General features: G+C 43.0%; 2 protein-coding genes across 2 annotated transcripts in view; both read right to left on the minus strand.

Moving 5' to 3' along the window:
* Nucleotides 1-754: 754 nt before the first annotated feature.
* Nucleotides 755-1,717, minus strand: LOC148111980 (vomeronasal type-2 receptor 26-like). Its single transcript, XM_087879419.1, has one exon. It carries the CDS (start codon nt 1,715-1,717, stop codon nt 809-811), a length of 909 nt encoding a protein of 302 aa, XP_087735545.1. The 3' UTR covers nt 755-808.
* A 618-nt stretch (nt 1,718-2,335) lies between these two features.
* The window catches only part of LOC148111981 (vomeronasal type-2 receptor 26-like), a 29,310-nt gene continuing 9,043 nt past the window's right edge, over nt 2,336-22,602 (minus strand). Inside the window, exons 3-5 of the mRNA XM_087879420.1 lie at nt 20,986-21,780; nt 10,703-10,915; nt 2,336-2,515 (exon numbers count right to left, since the gene is read on the minus strand). Of these exons, the coding sequence (XP_087735546.1) occupies nt 2,336-2,515; nt 10,703-10,915; nt 20,986-21,780 (1,188 nt within the window). The remainder of the gene's footprint in view (nt 2,516-10,702; nt 10,916-20,985; nt 21,781-22,602) is intronic.

The following is a 22,602-nucleotide window of genomic DNA, read 5'->3' on the forward strand; positions in this document are numbered from 1 at the left end:
CGGCTGCCTTTAGACAGGATCCCCTCAACCTCCTCCTGGGGAGAGTCTCCGGGTCCCCTTTCTCTGGGCATCTTCTCCAGCCCTTCACAGACAAGACAAGCTTGGAAGACGAGCAGAGAAAAAGCTTTAGGTAGAAATTGTAGAGTGGAAAATTAAAGGGCCTGAAAACTGCTATTTTATTTCTCTGGTGGAGGAAAGTTAAAAACACAGTGGAAATTTCTTTATACACTTGATTCTTTTATTTACTTTATTTATTTTTATTTTGGTGTGAAGTATACACCAAGATAAAAACCCCAAACTGAAATCCCAGACAGCTGTTCTGCTGAACATTTTCTGCAAAGGACTTTTTTATGAGGAAATCAAGAAAGAATTATATAAGAGAGATGAAGATTTCCCTCTTCAGCTGAGAGCCAGTCAAACATGGCATTTCACATCATTCCGGCATTTTCACGGAGAGGATCAGGGAACCAGGCTGGTTCCCACAGCTTCCTCCTTACCTCTTTCCTCCTCTCTCTCTCTCTCACACACTTAGCTGTAGGAACAAGTGCCCTAATTATTTTTTATAAGGTGTCACATTCAATAGTTGTTGCTGAACAGAAAATTTCTCTGAATGACTCTTACAGAGTTCTCTTTATTTTGCTGAAAGGTAAGAGAGCTAGAAGAATTCCAGTCATTCAACAATTTCCCATTTTGAAACATATAGATATGATTTTTTTTCCTGCATACTATATAAATGGAAATAATTAATGTCTCCTTTCAAATAAAATAAACTTTAATAATTATTCCACTATCATAATGGTGTTATATCTCATGTTTTTATATTTGTTCTGGCTGTGAGTTGCTCCTTTGTGTTGAGGTCTGGCCTCAGAAGGATAATGTAGCACTTGGGGATGAAGATGCAGCCCAGCAGACCAGCACTGGAGGCCAGGATGGAGAAGACCTGCACAGCCACCATGGATTTCCCTTTGGTGCTCAGGTAGGTGGGCACAAAAGTCACCCAGACACTGCAGAAGACCAGCATGCTGAAGGTGATCAGCTTGGCTTCGTTGAAGGCCCCAGGCAGGTTCCTGGCCAGGAAAGCCACCGTGAAGCAGATGGCAGCCAGGAAGCCCATGTAGCTGAGGGTGACGTAGAACATGACAACAGCCCCTTCGTTGCATTGCAGGATGATCTCTCCAGGCTGGGAGTGGAGGTCAGAGTCAGGGAAGGGGGGAGAAACTCCCAGCCAGATGGAGCAGATGATAATTTGGACTGCAGAACAACAAAGGATGATGGAGTTGGCCAAGCTCTTCCCCAACCATCTCTTCACTCGGTTTCCTGGTTTTGTGGCCAGGAAGGCCAACACCACCGTGATGGTTTTGGCCAAGAGAGAAGAAACCGCAACTGAGAAGATGATGCTGAAGACCGTTTGTCGGAGAAGGCAGGTGGCTTTTCTTGGTTGACCAATGAAGAGAGAAGAAGACAAGAAGGAAAGCAGGAGGGAGACCAGGAGGATGTAGGAGAGGTCCCGGTTGTTGGCTTTGACAATGGGAGTTTCTCGGTATCTAATAAAGATGATTAAAACAAGGCCTGAGTTTAGGAAGAGGAGTAGAGCAAAAGAGACCAGGATGATGCCCAGATGTTCTTCATAAGACAGGAAGGTTACGACTTTGGGGATACACTGAACTTGGTCCTTATTTGGGTATTTATCATCTGGACACTTGGTGCATTTTTCCATATCTGAGAAAGCAAAAAAAGCAATATTTCTTTAATATTCTGTCCTTTTATCTTACAGAAAATACCTTCTTTGGATAACAGCTGATACCCCAGGCATTTTCCAAGAAGTATTTCTTAACAATTTCATTAAACAGTCACTCCTTTGAAATGGCATAAGGTCTCCTGCTTGATCAGGGGGTAGGACTAAAAGACCTCCAAGGTTCCTTCCAGCTCTTTTCTGATTGATTGATCTATATGACAGGCAGATTATTTGTCTAATGAGTTCCTCCCATAACTATCCACAGCACAACATTATAGACCAGTGACACCTTCTCAGTGATCCCCAAAGGAGGATCCAATATACAGTGGATTACAAGGTCTTTCAGAAGGTGGACCTAAAACAATTCATCAAGTTTCAAAGAACTCAGATGTTCCTAGAAAGGTAAACTTAGCAACACATATCCAAACTAAAAAGCAGAAAAGATATTTCTTCTGCTGTTAGTAAAGCTTGCCCAGTCTGCCTCCTCCTCCTCCCATCTCTTCCCAGCCCCTCCTTCTAAGTCTTTTTCATTTTACTTCCATTTAGATAAGAAATTGTGCAGGTTAAAAATAAAAAACCAGGCGAGCTTCAATCTGTTTTTTAATTTGGATCCAGTTCCAGAAAGCCTCCCATTTTCCTCTGGTGTGACCCACCTTCCTGCATGGAGAAGGTCCCCTCCGGACAAGGAACGCAGTCATAGCAGCAAACTGGCTCTCCTTCTCGAGCCCTCTTGACAAATCCAGGATGACAACTTTCCACACATTTGGACTGAGGCAGGGACTGAGGAGAAAAACAAGGAATGCCAAAGAAAAGAGATTAGGACTCTCCGTCCATGGAAAATGGAGGGAGAAATGGATGGAGATAAGTAGCCTCTGGTCTTCATTGGGGTAAATATGAAACCTCTGACTACTTCTAAACAGATGCAGGAGGTAAAACAACTGGCAGATTCTTCATGTAGTTCCTCCCTTTTGCTTTTGGAATTTAACACTGCAATAAAGGACTTTTCTATTTAATGTAATCTAGAGGGATGGAATTGAAAAAAGATTTATGTATGATGATGTATTATTATTAAAACTGAGAACAAAGTTTATTGTAAAAGATTTAGGAAGCTTTTATTCCATTAGATTTTTTAATGTAGAATAAAACTGTGATGAAGAAAGAAACCTCTGACCAGTAAGATCTTGAAAGGTTTCCATAAAACATGGCAAAGCCACTTAGGTCCCATCTCTTGAAGAGCTTCCATGAGATGAGACCACCTGGCATGGGAGGCCAACCACCATGGAGACCCTAGGCTTAGCCCCAGTGGTGAAATGTAAAATTCGTTGTTAACGGTTCTGTGGGCGTGACTTGGTGGGCGTGGCTTGGTGGGTCATGTGACTGGGTGGGCTTGGCCAACTTTTTTTTCTTTTTTAAAGCTTTTTTTTTTTACTACCGGCGAATACCTGTAGGTAGTAAAAAAATGCTTTAGAAAAGTAAAAAAATAATAATTAATGGTAGTTTAACAGATACGTTTAATATAGAAAAAGGAACAAGACAAGGATGCCCTTTGTCTACATTATTGTTTATCTTGACTTTGGAATTTTTGTTAAGTAAGATACGTGGGTCGGACAAAATAAGTGGAATTAAGATTAGGCAGTATGACTATAGATTACGAGCATTCGCAGATGATTTGGTTGTTACTTTAACCCAACCATTACAGTCGGTTGCAGGTTTAATGGATATAATTAATCAATATGGACAAGTATCTGGATTCAAGATAAATGCAGGGAAAACGAAGATAATAACCAAAAATATGACTATGAATCAAAAAGAAGAATTAGAAAGATTAACAGGATTTGAAATTGTAAAAAAAGTTAAGTATTTAGGGGTCTATATTATGACATCAAAGAGGCTTGGTAGTACAGTGGTTTAATGCACCCTGTTATTAACACAGCTGCCTGCAATTTCTGCAGGTTCGAATCTCACCAGGCTCAAGGTTGACTCAGCCTTCCATCCTTTCTAAGGTAGGTTAAATGAGGACCCAGTTTGTGGGGGCAATAAGCTGACTTTGTATAAATATACAAAAGTATGAAGGCTATTGCTTAATGCATTGTAAGCCGCCCTGAGTCTCCGGAGAAGGGCGGCATATAAATCAAATTTAAAAAAAAAAAATGCGAAATTATTTAATTATAATTATGATCCATTGTGGCAAAAAATACAGAGAGAGATGGAAAATTGGAAAAAATTACAATTATCCTTGTTAAGAAGAATAGCAGCAGTAAAAATGAATGTTTTGCCTAAGTTTTTGTTTCTTTTTCAAATGATACCAATACTTAAAAAAGATGAGAATTTGAAGATATGGCAGAAGGGTATTAATAATTTTGTTTGGACAGGGAAGAGACCGAGAATAAAACAAAAAATAATGCAGGATGTACGTGAAAGAGGAGGTCTCAAAATGCCTAATTTAAGATTATATTATGAGGCGGCTGTTTTATCAGCAATGAGTGATTGGATGAATTTAACAGAAGAAAGAATATTGAATATTGAGGGATATGATTTGGTCTACGGGTGGCATGCTTACTTATTATATGATTAGAAAGTGGACAAGACTTTTAAAAGTCATATATTAAGGAATGCTCTATTGCGTGTCTGGAAAAAGTATAAATATAAATTAAACGAGAAGTTACCATTGTGGGCAATACCCAGACACGCGATAGAGAATATAAGTGTAGAGCATAGGCAGGATGTGATTACATATAAAGAGCTTCTTAACAAGGAAAGAGGTATATGACAATTAAAATCTTTGAATCAGCTAAGAGAAGAAAGGACAATTTGAACATGGTTTCAATATGTACAATTGCAAGCTAGATGGAGAGAAGATCAGAAAATTGGTTTCCTGCAAAATGAGGAGACTTTGATAAAACAGATTAGAGATCAAAGTCAAATGCATATAAAAAGGTTGTATAATGCATTGGTAGAAATAGATTCAGAAACCGAGTTAGTTAAGGATTGTATGATAAAGTAGGCACAAAATGTTGAAGAATTTTCCCTGCGCATGCGTAAGATGGCGGACCTCCGAGGGGCTCGCTGTTGAGGTTGATGGGGAAAAGGAGAACTTTGGAAACGTCGGAGGCTGTTTTAGTGATCTTGGGCCCCACGTTCAGCATGCCGATGGTCTGACGGTTCGGATGTGCCATCCCTTATCGGGATTGGCCCTGGGATGGCAGAGCTACAGCGAGGAGACGTAATCGGAGCGCTGTAAGGAGGGCGGCGGCGGCGATTGCGGCCTCCACGATGACTCCACAGCTGCGGAGCCCCGGAGATCGGGCATTTCATCCTACGGACTGACTGTAGGAGGTGAAGGAGTTAAGGTGGTCTGGGGAGTCTAACTGAGCCGGATGGAGAACTGAGGGAGCCGAGGGAATCATCTATAGCGACCCAAGCCTCCCTTCGATTTGACGGTGGCCGAAAAAAAAAAGCTGGGCTGCCGGGGGAGGGGGGGTGCGGGAAGGCGATGGACCCGGCACCCAGAGGCTCGGAGGCCTGTTGGCCGCTTCAAACAGTTATTTAGCCTAGATTTGAGGCTCGGGGTGTATGGCCCAGCGGTCAGCTGCACCTGAAAACCCCCCTACATGGACCGAGACCTGGGAAGATCGTGGCAGAATTTGCTCGGAGAAAACGGGCAGGACTATTGGGGGTGATTTGGCCCGGAACATCGAAGGGAGTTGGGGAGTGATAGAGGGGGATTTCCAATTACCATCTGGTTTCCCCCTTGGATTCGCCCCCCCCCCCTATGAAAATGGCCTCCCCCCCGTTGCTACCTGGACTCTCTATTAGGTCGGCCCATTTTTCCATCACTACTGACTCTGGGACTTTATTATCACCCTCCTGGATTTTTATGTTTGTTCTCTATCTCCTTCTGCTGCTGGCTAGTTTATTCCTGCCGCCCGATTTCCACCTTTAGGCCTTGGCTCGGGGGAGGAGAGATTGCAGGCTGGAGGGAGAAGCTGAGAGTCTAGGTCAAGGACTGCTGCTCCATCTGCAGGGAGAGAGTGACTATTGTTGGCCTTTTACATCCAGTCGCGGTGAGAGAATGGCTGTGGCCATCCGCCTGCACTGCAACCATCTGATCTGGTCGCCCCATCACTGTGAGAGAGTGAAGGGGCCCCAGCTTCATCCTGGCCAGCCTCTTTTGCCATCTCTCACCTCAATGACTATCTTTAAATTTTGCTGACATCCAAGGTTCCCCTTTTCCATCTCATCATACTTGTATGGTTTATACCTCGGCAGATTTGCTTGCGCTGCGAGATGCCCCCCTCTCGCGGCGATGGCCTTCCACTCTATCGAAGGCCTACCTTAAGGACGGGCTTTGGAGCCCCGAGAGGTGGCATGTTTTAAAGCGGGGATTGAGGGGTTTTTTAATTAAGGTTTTTAATAATCTTTTAAGGGGAACTGGGAAGGTGACCAAAGGGGATGGGGGGGTAATCCACCTAGGTCAGGGCCCAGCCTGGCACAGGGTAACGGTCTGGAGGGCACAGGACGAGGGATTGGGGATGTCATCAGCACGGTGGATGGGAGGGCAGATATGGCGGGAGCAGAGGACCTTATCTTGTGCCAGGGGTGCGCACTCGCTACTTGAGAGCGATTGCATGCCCCGGTCCTCAAGGCTCCCCTCAGATACTAGGTGGCTCAGATACTCAGGACCTGGGCCTCCGGCTGATGCTGTGCAACGCCAGGTCCGTGGTAAATAAGGCCCCCCTCATTTACAATCTTATTCAAGAGGGGGGAGCGGACCTGGCGGGTATTACGGAGACCTGGTTGGGCCCGGAGGGAGGGGTCCCTCTGGTTGAGATGTGTCCACCAGGCTTCAGAGCATTCCATCAGCCGAGGGCCCAGGGGAGGGGCGGGGGGGTGGCGGTTATTATTAACGAAGGTCTGGGTCCGAGGGAGACCACTGTGCCACAGATTGCCGGATGTGAGTCCCTCTTTGTGAGATGGGGTCATGGGGTTCAGATGGGCTTGCTGCTTACGTACCTGGCTCCCTGCCGCGTGGCAACGGCCCTGCCTGAGCTACTCGACGTGATAGCCACGGTGGCAGTTGATACACCCAGGCTTATGGTCATGGGTGATTTCAATCTGCCGTCCGTTGGTGAAACGTCAGAGATGGCTCGGGAGTTCATGGCTTCCATGACGGCCATGGACCTGACCCAGTTAGTTCATGGCCCCACTCACAGGGGGGGACATGCTGGACCTGATTTTTGTCTCTGGCCAGTGGTTGAGTGGTCTTATTATAGGGGATATAGATATGAAACCCTTGTCATGGTCAGATCACTCACTCCTTCGTCTGGACCTTCGAACCGCTACACCCCGCCGCAGGGAGGCGGACCCAATTAGATGGATCCGCCCCAGGCGCCTGATGGATCCTGATAGGTTCCAGATGGAGCTTGGGCCAATTCCTGAAGATCTGGCACACGACTCGGCCGAGGACCTGGTAGCTGCCTGGGATCGGGCGGCTGGTGGGGCCTTGGATCGAGTCGTGCCTTTGCGGCCTCTGACCCGGTGTCGATCCCTCGCGGCTCCTTGGTTCACCGAGGAGCTGAGGGAGATGAAACGCCGGAAAAGACGCCTAGAGAGCGGTTGGAGGGCCAGTCTCGCTGAATCTGACCGAACACTGGTAAGGTCGCATATTAAGACCTACCTAGTGGCGATAAAGACGGCAAAGTTTAACTACTTTTCCGCCTCTATTGCGTCATCAGGGAATCGTCCGGCCGCCCTGTTCAGGGTAACCCGCTCCCTGCTCTATCCGGGAGCGCGGGAGGATCCCTTGGAAGGCAGGGCGGAGGATTTCGGACAATACCTGTATGACAAAATCGCTCAGATCCGGGGGGATTTGGACTCTGACTGGGTAGATCAGGGCAGGGTGACGAGGAATAGTCTTGAGAATGTTACCTGGGAGGAGTTTGATGCTGTGACTCCGGATGATGTGGACAGGATTTTGGGGAGACTTAGTGCGGCCACATGTTTACTGGACCCGTGTCCCTCCTGGTTGGTACTGGCCTCCCGGGAGGTTACACGAGGCTGGCTCCAGGGTGTTATCAACGCTTCGTTGAGTGAGGGTCACTTCCCCGCCACCTTGAAAGAGGCGGTGGTGAGTCCTCTCCTCAAGAAGCCGTCCCTGGATCCGGCAATATTGGCCAACTATCGTCCTGTCTCCAACCTTCGCTTCCTGGTGAAGGTTGTTGAGAGTGTGGTCGCGCGACAGTTTCCACAATTCTTGGAGGAAACATCCTATCTAGATCCGTTCCAGTCGGGTTTCAGGCCTGGACACAGCACGGAAACGGCATTGGTCGCGTTGGTTGATGATCTCTGGAGGGCTCGGGACAGGGGTTGTTCCTCTGTTCTGGTCCTGTTAGACCTCTCAGCGGCTTTTGATACCATTGACCATGGTATCATGCTGTACCGGTTGGAAGAGTTGGGGATGGGGGGCACCGTATTACGGTGGTTCTCCTCCTTTCTCTCCGACCGGTCGCAGTTCGTGTTGGCAGGGGGGCAGAGGTCGACCTCAAGGCCTCTTATATGTGGAGTGCCTCAGGGGTCGGTCCTCTCGCCCCTCCTGTTCAACATTTATGTGAAGCCCCTGGGCGAGATCATCCGTGGCTTTGGGGTGAGATACCACCAGTACGCTGATGACACCCCAGGCCACCCCAACGATGCCCTTGAAGTGATGTCCCAGTGCCTGGAGGCTGTGCGGATCTGGATGGGGAGGAACAGGCTCAGGCTCAACCCTTCCAAGACTGAGTGGCTGTGGCTCCCGGCATCCCGATATAGTCAGTTGACTCCATCACTGACTATTGGGGGCGAGTCGTTGGCCCCCACAGAGAGGGCTCGCAATCTGGGAGTCCTCCTGGATAGGCAGCTGTCCTTGGAGGAACATCTGACGGCTGTAACCAGGGGGACCTTTTGTCAGGTTCGCCTGATCCGCCAGTTGCGGCCCTTTCTTGATCGGGATTCCCTGTGCACAGACACTCATGCCCTCGTTACCTCTCGCCTTGACTACTGCAACGCTCTCTACATGGGGCTCCCCTTGAGGAGCACCTGGAGGCTCCAACTGGTCCAGAATGCAGCAGCGCGGGTAGTGACGGGAGCAGCCTGGCGCTCCCATGTAACACCGCTCCTGCGCGAGCTGCACTGGCTCCCAGTGGTCTTCCGGGTGCGCTTCAAGGTGTTGGTTATCACCTTTAAAGCGCTCCATGGCATAGGGCCTAGCTATCTTCGAGACCGCCTGCTGCCACCGACGACCTCCCATCGACCCGTGCGCTCCCACAGAGAGGGCCTCCTCGGGGTGCCATCAGCCAAACAGTGCAGGCTGGTGACCCCCAGGGGGAGCGCCTTCTCTGTGGGGGCACCTACCCTCTGGAATCAATTGCCTCCAGAGATAAGGAGAATCCAAGACCTCGGTGCCTTCCGCCGTGCCCTTAAAACCTTCCTTTTCCAGCAAGCCGGGCTGGCCTAATTTTTTTTAAGTGTTTTTAAGTGTTTTGTTTATTGTTTTTAATCAATGGGGCCAAATTTATATATGTATATTTTAACTGTATTTTAATATTTGTATTTGATGTTTTTACTTGGCTGTTCACCGCCCTGAGTCCTCAGGGAGAAGGGCGGTATACAAATTCAAAATAAAATAAAAATAAAAATAAAGAATCAATAATGATGGAAACATGGGAAAAAATATGGGTTAGAAATGTGAAGTTCACACAAGCCCAAAATTTAAGAGAGAATTTCTATAAAATGTTTTATAAATGGCATTTGGATCCTAAAAAGCTAGCTTGTATGTATCCAAGTGTGCAACCTAAGTGTTGGAGATGTGAATGTGATGACACCACGTATTATCATATATGGTGGACATGTAAAAAAATTAAGGCATTTTGGATAAAAATATGGTGGATTAGTACAGGGGTTTAAGGCACTCTGTTATTAAGCTGGTTATTAAGACCAGCTGCCTGCAATTACTGCAGGGTTCGAATCTCGCCAAGGCTCAAGGTTGACTCAGCCTTCCAGCCTTACTAAGGTAGGTAAATTGAGGACCCAGTTTGTGGGGGCAATAAGCTGACTTTGTATAAATATACAAAAGGATGAAGGCTATTGCTGAGCACATTGTAAGCCGCCCTGAGTCTTCGGAGAAGGGCGGCATATAAATCAAATTAAAAAAAAAAAATCTTAAAAAGAAGATAAAATTTACGCCACAGTTCTTTTTGTTAGGCATAATTACAGATTGTACTGTTATAGAGACTAAGTTGATTCTGAACTTAATAACTGCAGCCAGACTCTTGGTGGCGCAGTACTGGAAGAAGGAAGACCTGCCTACTATTGAAGAACGGACATTAAAAGTAGTGAATCTAGCAGAGATGGCCAAAATTTCAGCGTATTTGAAGGACTATTCAAATGAAAGATATATATTGGAATGGAGAAGATGGATTGACTATATTCAAAACAAATATCGGACTAAAAAGTTTCAAATAGCTTACGAATTAAATCTATATATTCTTTTTGAAATATGATTAGTTAGTTGTAGGGGAGTTAAAGACCAAGAGGGAGTTTGGAGACCATAGAAAGTTAGCTTATTTTAGCTTATGTTTGTCATGTTATACCCTGTTTTTGCTCTGGGAAGTCCGGGGGGTAGTTGGTTGGGGGGAGGGGGGTTGGAGGGAGAGGGGGGGTAGGAGGGGGGAGGGGGGGAGAAAATTGTTGTATTGATTATTAAAACTTTTTAAATAAAAAAAAGTAAAAATAAAAAAGTAAAAAAAGGTTCCAATGATCACAACTGTGCCGTGCGATCGTTGGAACCTTTTTCTAACCTTTTAAAAGTATTTTTTACTACCAGTTTGCCCAAACCAGAGCAAACTGGTAGCATTTCACTCCTGCTTTGCCCACTTGAAATGAGACCTCAGGCTTTGGAAAACAGAGAAAAGACACCAAAATTTCTCCCACCTTATTGAGCAACTTTAGCTGTGAAAGAGCATCTTGTTTGATAGAAAGTCTCTGCCTTTCAAAATATGCCAGAGTCACTTCCATGACATCCTCCTTGGGGAGAACCAAGAAGCCACGAAAGCCCAGATCTCCTGTTATCTCTCCATTTTGGTCCAAGTACAGTTTTTTATCAGAAATATTCCAAAATTCATTCTTCTCCAAAAAGGGATGAAACTAGAATGGGAACATCCAGGAATTTGAAAAGTAGAAAACTTTGTTTTTTATCCCACATTGAATCTTTCTTCTACAATTGTCTAATCTCCAAATATGCTTAATTAGGATACAAATATTATCATTATCTTCATAAGTGAATGAGAAACTTTGAGAAAAATTTGTCCATCATATACTGACAAACCATAGAGAAAATATCATTGATACAATTGGTCAATTATAGGGAACCTTCTACAGCAGATGACAAATAAAATGAATAGAGAAGAAAAAGATGATTCATAAACTCTTTGAAAACAAGAGGTTGATTCCCAGAAAGCATGGGTTGATCAAGAAGAAAGTTGTCAGGCTAATCTTCTCCCTGGTCATCCTGATGGAAAACACCTCCAGATGGAGAGTGGCTGGCTCTGGAGAATTTGATCGCTGAAGAGCCAGCTGGGTTTAGAGAGGGGAGAGGCACTACCGATCAGTGCTTAGTTTTTCATCAACTGATGGAAAAATACATATCAAATAGACCTGCATCATTCTACGCCTGCTTTATAGATCTCAAGGCAGCCTTTGATACGGTTCCCAGGACTAAGTTATGGGAGAAGCTGGAAGCTGCCTCAATTGACCACAGGCTTCTTCATCTCTTACCTGCCCTGCATACTAAAACATCCCTCAAGGTGAGGTGTGATATGCAGGGATCCCTCTCGAAGTCAGTTAGAACTCAAAAGGGGGTTAAACGGGGGCATTTTGGCCCCCCTGCTTTTCAACTTTTAAATAACCGGCATGGTAAAATGGCTAAACAAACCAAATCATCCCCCCCCCAAAAAAATAGGTGACCGAAGCATCGCCCTCCTGCTCTATGCAGATGCCCCTGTGATCCTCTCCAGGACACCAGAGGGCCTTAAAAGAGCCTTGCGAGCCCTTCTCCAGCACTGCAATTACAATCAACTGGGCATAAATGATGAGAAAACAAAGATCAAAAAGGCCAAAACTTGATTCATGGCATCTAAATGGCCACAAAATAGAGCAGGGAAGCCCCTTCAAATCCCTGGGGGTGGCCATTCAGGCCAAGGGTTCAAGAGAGATGCAGCTGCCCTGGGCCAAAGATCAGCCAGCACCATTCTTCATTGTTTCCGCACAAAGGGAGGCTACTATGTCCCTGCTGCTCTTAAGCTTTTTGTGCCCAAGTCGCTAGCACAGCTCCTTTATGGGACGTTGCTCGGACCGTCAGCTTCATGTTTTACATCATTAGAAGTAGTTCAATCCAAATTCACCAGATCAATTCTCCAGATGCCACGTTGTGTCTCAAATGCACTCCTGCGCCTGGAGACAGGATTGACAGAAGCCGAAGGAAGAATCCGTATAGCTGTTGTGGCCCACCAGTGGCCAGTGGAGCTGGCAGCAGATTCGGACAGTGAGGAGGTTGGGGAGGGACATGGGCCAGTCCTGGAGTCTGGGGGAGGCTCTGATGAGGGCTCTGTGGTAGTGCGCACACATTTGCGAACCGGTAGGGAAGGTAAGTGAATTTCACCCCTGGATTCTCCCCTCTTCTCTGATCCTTCCCTAGGCAGCTTCTCTTCTCCTCATCCCAAAAGTCATTCTCACACTTCATTGCACTTCCTAAATAGATTATGGGAACTCTGGTGATATCACTGGATTTCAGTAACGGACTCACAAACAATTGTGTGATGTGATTAGAAAACTGAGGGGTGGATGGTATGATAACTAAGTGGATAAAAACTGCCTTCAAACTGATATTCAAATAATTTTTAATCTTTTTAAATTTCTCCTACAACACCTAAAGATTATGTTTGTTTACTTGATTGATTAGTCCATGGGCCAAATCAAAGTGCAGAGTTCCAAACACAAATTATTACTAAAATCCGATAAAATACAATTTGAAATGAGATTGGAATAGAATACAATAATCTATGGATAGGTGACTTCCAGTTTGCTGTTTGTCGCTGCCAGACGTTCCTTTGGGATCGTCAGCTTCCATCGCCTGTCAGAGCCGCCTACACAACGGAATGGCGGCTCGAAAAAACTCCGTTTCCATGAGGAAACGGAGATAGAGCCGGCAGGGGTGGGTAGAACTCTCTGCGGAGTCCCAAAAGTTTTTCCTTTACTTTTGGGACGGAGCGGATGAGATGCCCCGTATCCCCAGCCGCTGCTCCGGGCTTTGGGAGACCTCTGCTGATGCAGAGCCAGGCGTCAAAAGCAAGCCTGCAAATTTAACAGACTACTCAAAGAAAATGTGAGCTGGACCTGTAATACTGAACCGCAAGTATTTTACTGATTTTTTAAAAAAATTACTTAGGAGAGAGGAGGAAAAGAAAGAGGAAAAAAAAGCCTTTTAAAATGGCGTCGGCTGGAGGAGAGGCTGAAAGGGAAAGTCCTTCCGTTTTCTATTACTACAATGTAGCGGAATAAATACCACTGGCTACATTTGTAGACAAAACTTCGCTCCTGTGTCTTTTTCTCTTTTTTTTCCCTTGGAGACCTGATATTGTTGTTGATTGGAAAGAAGTCTTTTTTTTTCTCTTTCTTTCTTGCTTTTTTTAAACAAAGCCTGCCTGGGCGGAAACATGGCACTGAGACTCATAAAGTCAGATAAACAAGAAGGGGGGGGGATTCCCCCACCAACAACTTAAAGGAACAAGTCTTAACTCTTCAGTCTCAGAAACCTGATTTTAATATAATAGAATTTTTTATAGAGGAGATTGAAAGAAGGGAGGAGATTGTGAATCAGCAACTTGAAAAATTTAAGCAGGAAATTAAAGAATTGGTGAAATCTAAGTTTGATTTTTTGGAGAAAAAACTCTCAAAAGTGGCTAATGGTTTTACAGAATTTATGATACAGTTGGACACAAATACTAATGTACTAGAGTCTAAAATGGAAGAAATTCAAGATAAATTGGACAATAGAATTCAAAAAATTGAAAATGATTTGACAAACACTCAGGATAATAGCTTAGAAGAAAAACCTAAAATGGATGCTGATCAAAAGTATGGTAATGCAGAAAATCTGCAACAGAAGATTGAAAAAGAGATTTTAATGGTACAATATAATTTCACAGAATATGCGATAAGATTAAGAGGTTTGCAGGAAAATAATAGAGATGATTTAAGGAAAATATCTTCTGAATTTCTAGCTGGGATTCTAAAGGTTCAACCTGACGAAGTGTTTTGTCGGATTGACAGAGTTTATCGAATCAACTCCTGGATTGCCAAGCAAAGGCAATTGCCTAGAGATGTGATTTATTTTACAGATAAAGAAATTAGGAATAATATCGTGCAAAATTCCTTCAATTCTAATTTGCAATTGTATGGAAGAAAGATTTGGATTTACAAGGAACTCCCACCTAAGATATTGATGGAAAGGAAGAAATTTGGTTTTCTGGTGAATGAGTTAAAAAAGAGAAATATCCCATTCAGGTGGGACGCCCCAGTTGGTATTATATTTAGATACCAAGGAGAAAGATATCAGCTAAATACTGTTGAAAGAGCGGAAGAATTTTATCAAAATAGGTTGAAAATGAACTTAACATCTTCAGGTATAATACAGGATAAGCAGAAGGAGCCGGAAATAAAGGTAAAATATCGAATTACAGAGACTGTACCAGATGAATTGCCTTTGGATTTATTGGATACCCCAGCTGGACTATCTACAAATTTGAGAGAAGTGGCATCTAACCTTAATGTGATGACTTATCAAGGCAAGGATAAGCATGGAAACCAATTAGGGGATATACAAGGGATAAAAAAGAAACATGAGATACAAAAACAAAACCAACAAGACCAATCTACAAAGCAGAATAAAAACCGACCAGATGATACACAATTTGTAGAAAGGAAACCAGGATGGAAACCAAACCCACGAAAAGAAAAAAAGAAATAGGTGGCATAAAAATAGAAATTTCTAAATCAGGCAACAGTGAAGCCAGTGACTTTAAAATATGAATGATTATGTGTAAATACAGAAGAGGCGACGTATTGGTTAATATCATCCTGAGGATTGTGGCAGATCTCTGCATGGCCGTAATTTGGGGACGTGAAACGAGCCTTAAACTGATGGATTTGAATTATCCATTTTGGAATTTCTTTTTGTGTTGATAAACATATTATATTATCTTGAATCACAAGGCAAGAGAATTATGCTGGGGCATGCAGAAGATCGGGTTGTTACCCACTATGATGATGGGAATTAATAATCCTGATGAAACCCACAATTATTACTATATGGAATATAATTATAACGTCACTCGGGTGGTTGTTTTTACTTTTATACATATAAGAAGATATTTACTACTGATGGGGGCAGATATGATTGAAGATCCTGAATAAACTGTTGCACCAGCAAGCTATGTTACCCGATTATGGATGTTGGTTCTACCAATCCAGTGGAAAGACCTCAAAGAAGATACTATATGGATTATAAATTTAAAGTCATTGTCTTTTCTTTTTTTTTATTTAGATATAATGGAAAATATAGACATATATTTTTAAGTAGTGTGGGCAGTGAATCAAAGATATTAAGAAATGTTGTGTATGGTAATTTTGCATGATAGTGGGTGAATAAGCTAGTTAGTAGATTGATTAGTCTAAGAAAAGGGATTTTTAAGTGATATATTTAGGGGAGTGGAGGAAATGGATAGAGTGGAATAAATGTTAAACTAGATTTTATGGGGAAGGCCACTTTGAAATGTTATAGTAATATATATAGAAGATTAAATGTTAAAGTAGGACTTATTGTATAGTTTTAAAGTAGAGAAGTTATTCTATAATGTCATAGTATAATGTCTTTTTTTTTCCTTTCTTTTCTCTTTTCTGAAATGTATGGATAAAGGGGGATGTTATAATATTAATAATATTTTTAGTAAGTAAAGGTCAATATCTAGAGGAGGGAGTAAGTAATCTGTTATGAATTAGGTTTTTTTTTTGTTATGAAGAAGTCACAGGGGGGGATGGGTGGGGAGGGGGGGTTAGGGAGGGGGAGGGAGAGGGGAAAAAAGGGGGGGGGAATTTGTATTTGAAAACTTTTTCAATAAAAAAAATAATCTATGGATAAATAAAATATGATAAAATTATATTTCAATATCACCCTTTCAGTCTACCCCATCAGTCCCAGATATGCCAATCTCAACCGAGCCATTTTGCTCAAGTACTGAGCTGCATTAAATGTTGTTTTCAAATTCTGGCTGCAGATAAGGTGAGTCGTTTTGATATGGGATTCCCGATGGGTCCTTCATTTGGTATATGGACCAAGGTACCTGCCTCTCACCCTCTTATGCAGGCAGCAATCAAATGGGATGTGAGCCAGGTCTTCTGCCTCTGCCACTCTGCAAATGCAGAGACCTCCATTACAAGGTCTAGAGTGGAATCTCCCATATCTGACCATTGTGTCCAGCTGTTTGAATCTCGCTGACGTAAATCTCTCCCTAAGATGTTTTGGCAGTTGTAACTTTAAACAATTGTCTAGTTGAAAAGTAGGTTTGTATTTGCTCAGCCATTTCAACTTACCCACCTTACTAAGAATAACCATGTCATTTTGTGTTTCTATATCCTTAATTCTTTGGGCAGCTGTTTTTTTGAATTGTTCTCCTGTTACGCAAGAGACAGGAAGGCCACAGCTGCTTCCAAAATTAACCAGTTTAGTGATCCAAGAGGTTTGTGATTGTGAGTTTATCTGCTCTAGTAAGCATAACTCCATTTCATTTCATTGACTTTGTGCCAGTGGTTAAATGCTTTGATCTTGGATAGTGGATGAATTGTATACATTCCCAATTCAGCTCTAACTGCTGCAGCAGATGTCCTTAGATCTACCCCCACAATACAGCTCAGGTGCTGGGACTGTGTTTGTTCTAGTACTGTGGTTGAGTAGAAATCCCAAACTTCTGCTCCATACAAGAGCATAGGGGGAACCTTTATATACTTTAATTAATGGGCCAGAGATTGAAGGTTAGGGATAACTTTTTGCTATTGGACACATATTTTTCTATGTTATCGTTAATACAGTCAGGTTGATAAATCCCCTTCACGCAAGATTTGATCTAAGTTGTAGATCCTAGAGTAAGCTAATTTGATGTGATTTAATTTAAAAAATATAAAGTTTTTCTACTTAAAAACCTTATTTGAAACTTCATTTAAAATTTTGATAAAATAACAATGGTTTTAAATCAACTTAAAGATGATAATCAGAAGCAAGCTACAATTGTTGAATCGGATGAATTGGATGGATGGACTGGAAGTTAATTTGCTGCTGGCATCCCTGAAGGAGGAGTCTGGTTTGAAGGCAGGCTGCTTGGAGATGGCTGGAGAGCCATGGACCCTGAAGACTCAAAGTGGGCAGAACGGATGACTGAAGAAATGGATTCTTTCAGGAAGTTTGAGGGAATGGACTTGTCATATTTAACTGGAAAATAAATCTTAACAGTCCTTGTGTTTCAATTTACAGGAGGTCCTATGACTTTGGGGAATGGAAAGCAGTTGCTGGGAAAGATCCTAATTAAATTTTTAAGGAAATAAATTATTATTAAGAATCAAACAAAGATATTGAATCATGAACAGATTCAGGATGGATCAGAGATAATGATTGTGCTGGTTTGTGGTACATAATAAGCCCCTGCAAATTTTTTGAGAGTTAAATATAATAGTAGATAACAGACAGTTTTGAAGTTTTGAAATTTATTTATTTTTTATTGCCTGTTAACTACATTTTTTATATACAGCAGACAGATGACAAGTCAAGTGGTTGCAAATATATCGGTAGAAGTTTATAACTGTGGGCCTATTTTGCAAGGGGGAGAAATGTACATCTGTCAGTATTCAACTGGGGAACAATATATGCGTATGTGGTTTTATCTGTTTTTAGTGCACAATTTTTTTAAAAAATGTTTCAGCTAATTTTGTTTTGTCTTTGTAATAGTTTTATTTTTTGAAGTTTGCATTTTACCTTTTTGAATAAAATAAAATTTAATGAGAGGAATATCAAGTTTCCAGAAATAATATTTACCATTAGCACACACAGAAGGGTGCATATGTAAAAAGCAGTAGAAAAATATCTGATTTTTAGCAACTAGGACTTGACTAACAATAGTCATACATGAATGATGGACTGGAAGAAAGATGAGGGATACCAAACTTAATATTTATGTTTGTGAAAATGATCTCAGAATCGTAGTTACCGTATATACTTGAGTATAAGCCGAGTTTTTCAGCACATTTTTAAGCTGGAAAAAGCCCCCCTCGGCTTATACTCGAGTGAGGAGAAAATGCCTTTTTTCCTGCAACCCGTTTTGGCTCCCAGGGGCTGCAGGGAGGCTTGCTAAGGGCAAAATGGGGCAGGAGGGGGGTGCATAGGAAGACTCCCTGCAGCCCCCTGGAAGCAAAAACGGGCTGCCGGGGGGTGGGGGGGCTTCAAACTTGGCAGCTTTAAGACTTGTGGACTTCAACTCTCAGAATTCTCCAGCCAGCTACATGTACAGCAGCTGGCTGGAGAATTCTGGGAGTTGAAGTCCACAAGTCTTAAAGCTGCCAAGTTTGAAGACCTCTGGTTTAGGGAGCTCCCCAGGTGCACTGAGCTTGAGTTGAGAGCTTATTGTAATTGGCTGCTAGCTATCCTTGCTCAGGCTAAGCTAATCAATAGTGGAGCTCTAAGAATGCCAGATGAGAAGGAGAAAGGGAGGGAGAAAGAAAGAGAGAGGGTGGGGAGGGAGGGAAAGGTAAATCCTTTTACTCACGCTTCATCCTCACTGTTTGGGGATCCCCACATGCACTGAGCTTGAGTTGAGAGTGTAGGAGGTTAGCACCCACCCCTTTCCTAGAAGAATGAAATATTTTAGGAAATATGAAAAAGGCAGAATATTATATTTCCCTGGATGAGAAATGGAGAAGCATATTTTACAGACAAAGCAGCTCCCACCTTCCTGCCCCCCACCCTTTGTTAATGGGCCAGAGGCAGAAACCCAATCCTTTGTCAAAGGACATTTGCAACACAATAGCAACAGAAACTAACACAATGGGCCCCACCTAGCAACCGAAACTCACCACATGTGACCTGGGAAGCACATGTGACCATCAGCCAGCAAGGCTAGCTAAGACCCCCATCCCCTGGGAGTCTGACAACCAATCAGAATACTCTTTCGGGGCCCCAAGAAATGCAGAGCCAGAGAGAGCATAAAAACCAGAGGATTCACTGTATCTGCCCTTTTTCTGTTCAGGAACTCAAGCCATGTGATCCCGTCCACCATTAAACCATCTTTCCAAGCAGTCTCCATGTCTCCAGTGTCTGTTTCCCCACTTGGAGCAGAACCCAGAAGGATGTTTCTTCCAACAAGAGCTTATTGCAAGTGCCTGCACTAGCTATCCTTGCTCAGGCTAAGCTACAAAACGTTTCAAAACGCCTGGCTTTTCTTCCTCCTACCAAAGACCTTCTGGGGTTCTTCACAGGAAGGGAGAAAGGAGAAAGAGAGGGAGAAAGAAAGAGAGAGAAGAAAGAAAGAGACAAAGAAAGAAAAAGAAAAAGAAAAAGGAAGGGAGAGAGAGAGAGAATGCAGGTATCTCTTAACAGAGGCTTGAACTTGCCTGAAATTAGATCAAGCCCTACATCACTTAACCCAAAGTATCAGATTAAATTGTTATTGAATTATTTTTGGCATATATACTACATTCTCTTGTGTAATTTAGTTATAGTGTAAAACTAGTCTATTATGTCTTAAAATAAAAGGGAGATCAAAAATCCAATTAGTGCCATGTAAATTCTGGAATCCCTAAAGACCTTTCCCATTGTATTTATTCAATAAATTTATATAGCTACCCAACTCATCTACAGTACTTTTAATACCATATGTTGATACCATATTGTTTTTGTTGACCCTCTTACAGAGCTAGTTCACAGTTTTTCTTTGAAATAAATATTCAAAAGCATTTAACCTACTGATGCCTCAATTAATGTAATTTTATTGGTTTCTATTTTTATTTTGAAATTTACCAGTAGCTGCTGCATTTCCCACCCTAGGCTTACACTCGAGTCAATAAGTTTCCCTAGTTTTTTGTGGTGAAATTCGGTGCCTCGGCTTATATTCGGGTCGGCTTATACTCGAGTATATACAGTAACTGGGAACAGAATCAGAGTCAGCAGAGAGATGTTCATGGAAAGAAGGTAAATGCAGCCATAAGAATCTTAGGAAGTGAATGTTGTGGTTTGGGGAGACCCCAACTCAAGGACCAGCTCCCCTTGCAGGCACCACGCTTGGAGGAGAATTTGCTGTTTTAGAGCTGAGCCAGTAAAGCAGAGAAGTTCAGTCTCCTCTTCATGGATTGTCTGAATGCAAAGGCTGAGCAGCCATCAGTCAGAGAAGCTTTAACTGGGATTCCTGCAGAGAGGAGGGGTTGGGCTAGATGGTCTCAGGGTCTCCTCCAAATTTATGAAGGTTGTCATGCCACAACATGTAACTATTGTGCAGTTGTTGCTCTAGCCCCACAGAGTGGCCGGGGGCAGATAAGCCTAACTGTATGGTCTGAAGCCAGACTCCCTTTTCTCTCAGCCTTTGGAGGAGACGGAAGCAGCCGGTTTGACCGAGACACATGGTCATCCAGAGGCCTCCGTCCCTCACACGGAGCATCCCTGGAGAGGTTCCAGCTGCTTCTTTGTTGGCTGTTAGTTAATGCTGCCTATCTCCTATTTATATTTGATTCTCACTCTTTGCATTTCCTCAGTTTCTCCGTGCCCTTTTCTCCCAATGAAACACCCAGATCCACCCCAGGCTCCCTTTCACTGGAGGAGAAGAGGGGGGTTTAGCTGCCTCTTGAGCTGCACACAGACCCACCTGCAGTGGGGACGGAACAAAGGGGAAATTCCACCATGCTCATCACAAACCCACAAATACAGGAATTCATTTTAAAAAAGAATGCAGCATTTTCAAATGAGCAGAGTTTAATATCAAAATGCCATGATATCTACTCTTTGGAACTATTATTCCCTGAGTAACTGAATTGGCCAGATCTGTTGAGTTGGTTCCCCTCCTTCTCTTCTGGATTCCTTCTCCAAAGGATCTAAGATTAATGGATCCATATCGGGACCACCATACCTGCCATGGCTGCAGCCTTGGAGACCCCAAACTCTTTTCTCCCTCCTTCCTTCTCCTCCTGGATCTGGAGGAATAAGCGGCATTCAAGGCCTGGGCCAGAGTCTGAATGAGACTGTAATCATGGTAGTAATTTGGGAGCCTTTCTGGGTCCCTTTTCTCCTGGGTATCCAGTGGGGCTTTCTGGGTGCATCTTCTGCGGCTTTTGACAGAAAAGACGTTCTTTGAAAGAGAACAGCGGAAATAAGGATCTTGAAACTTTTCTTCCACAAAGAAATGGGGTTCAAAGGCAGAATCCATTGGCCTTTCTTTTAGCAGATAACTAAAGTTCCAAATACTATGGATGTATTTGAGAAGTCTGCATTTGTTTATTTTAAACCCTACAAAATTTGTGAGGATCCAGACTTTTCCTTCAATGGGTCCTGGCAGACGCCTAAGTGTTAAATGGAAAGGAAGAATTCTGCCCCAAATGGACACATATTCCATGAAATGAACAAAGACATTGACTTGTCTCCACTTAGAGAGGGAATCCCTGAGGGATGCTGTGTATCCAGTTGTTGAGAACAGTTGTGATATAACAACACAAATTCCACTCCTGACAAGCACAGGAGGAAAAATCCTCATGAAATTCTCTCCATTTTCTGTGTCTGAAGCAAAGAGGCCAATCAGGGTCCATCTGAAATGGAGGAGCAGCTGGACAATTGCTGGGTACAGGATTCCTTCTTTGGGGAGCATCAGGTGGAAAAAGGGGAATTGACTTTTATCACTCAGCGCCTCTGAAGCAATTTCATGACTGATCTGAAAAAGCAATGAAGAATGCTGTGTTACATTGAGGGTCAGATAAAGTCCAAAATATTAGATTTTAATAAATCCAACCTGGTTCTCATGAATGTATTAGAATAGTTTATTAATCTGACATGGTTTAAGATATTAAACACAGAATATTAGCAAGATTGTATCATAATATTGGAAAATAATAAGCAAATAAAAATGTAAATCATATTACTGTATCACCCCTACAATTGATCACAATTAGATTAACATGTGGAAATGCCAACTGCAGTATTCTATTCCAATAAAGGGCCTATTATAATTTTCAAGGATAGCTGCACCTTTTTTTGCTTCTATATCCCAGATTCTTTCTGGAGGAAATTTTTTAACTTCTTTCTCCAGTTATACAAGAAACAGGCAGACCTCAAAGCCTAATAAGATTTGTCAGTTACATAATCCAAGTTTGGTCTTTAATTGAAGTTTTTTCTCTTCCAACAGCCACAATTTTCAGAGTCTGTCAGTTTCTATAGATTACATTTTATGCCAATGCCCATATTTTCTGAATTCAGACAAAGCAGAAATGGTGTAAATTCCCAAATAATCTCTGAGGGCAGCAGCTGGAGTCCTTCTACCCACCCCAAGATCCTCCTCAGAGGCTGAGATTGGGTTGGTTCTGCTGGTGGTTTCTCTCTGGAGCCCCAAACATCAGATTGATGTAAGAACATGGGGGAAAACTGGGTCTCAAATATTTTAATAATTGGGGCTGAGGAAGCTGGAGAGCTATGAGGTTTTCATTTAAGCCCCACTTTCACTCCTGCCCTTTCTCTAACTGAGCTCCTTGGATGATGA

Source organism: Pantherophis guttatus, chromosome 15, assembly GCF_059756535.1.
Source record: "Pantherophis guttatus breed Tessera chromosome 15, ASM5975653v1, whole genome shotgun sequence".
In the NCBI taxonomy this organism is placed as follows: domain Eukaryota; kingdom Metazoa; phylum Chordata; class Lepidosauria; order Squamata; family Colubridae; genus Pantherophis; species Pantherophis guttatus.

Bases quoted from the DNA above. Each gene is read 5' to 3' on its own strand.
- LOC148111980 (XM_087879419.1), bottom strand. From the start codon at position 1,717: ATGGAAAAATGCACCAAGTGTCCAGATGATAAATACCCAAATAAGGAC.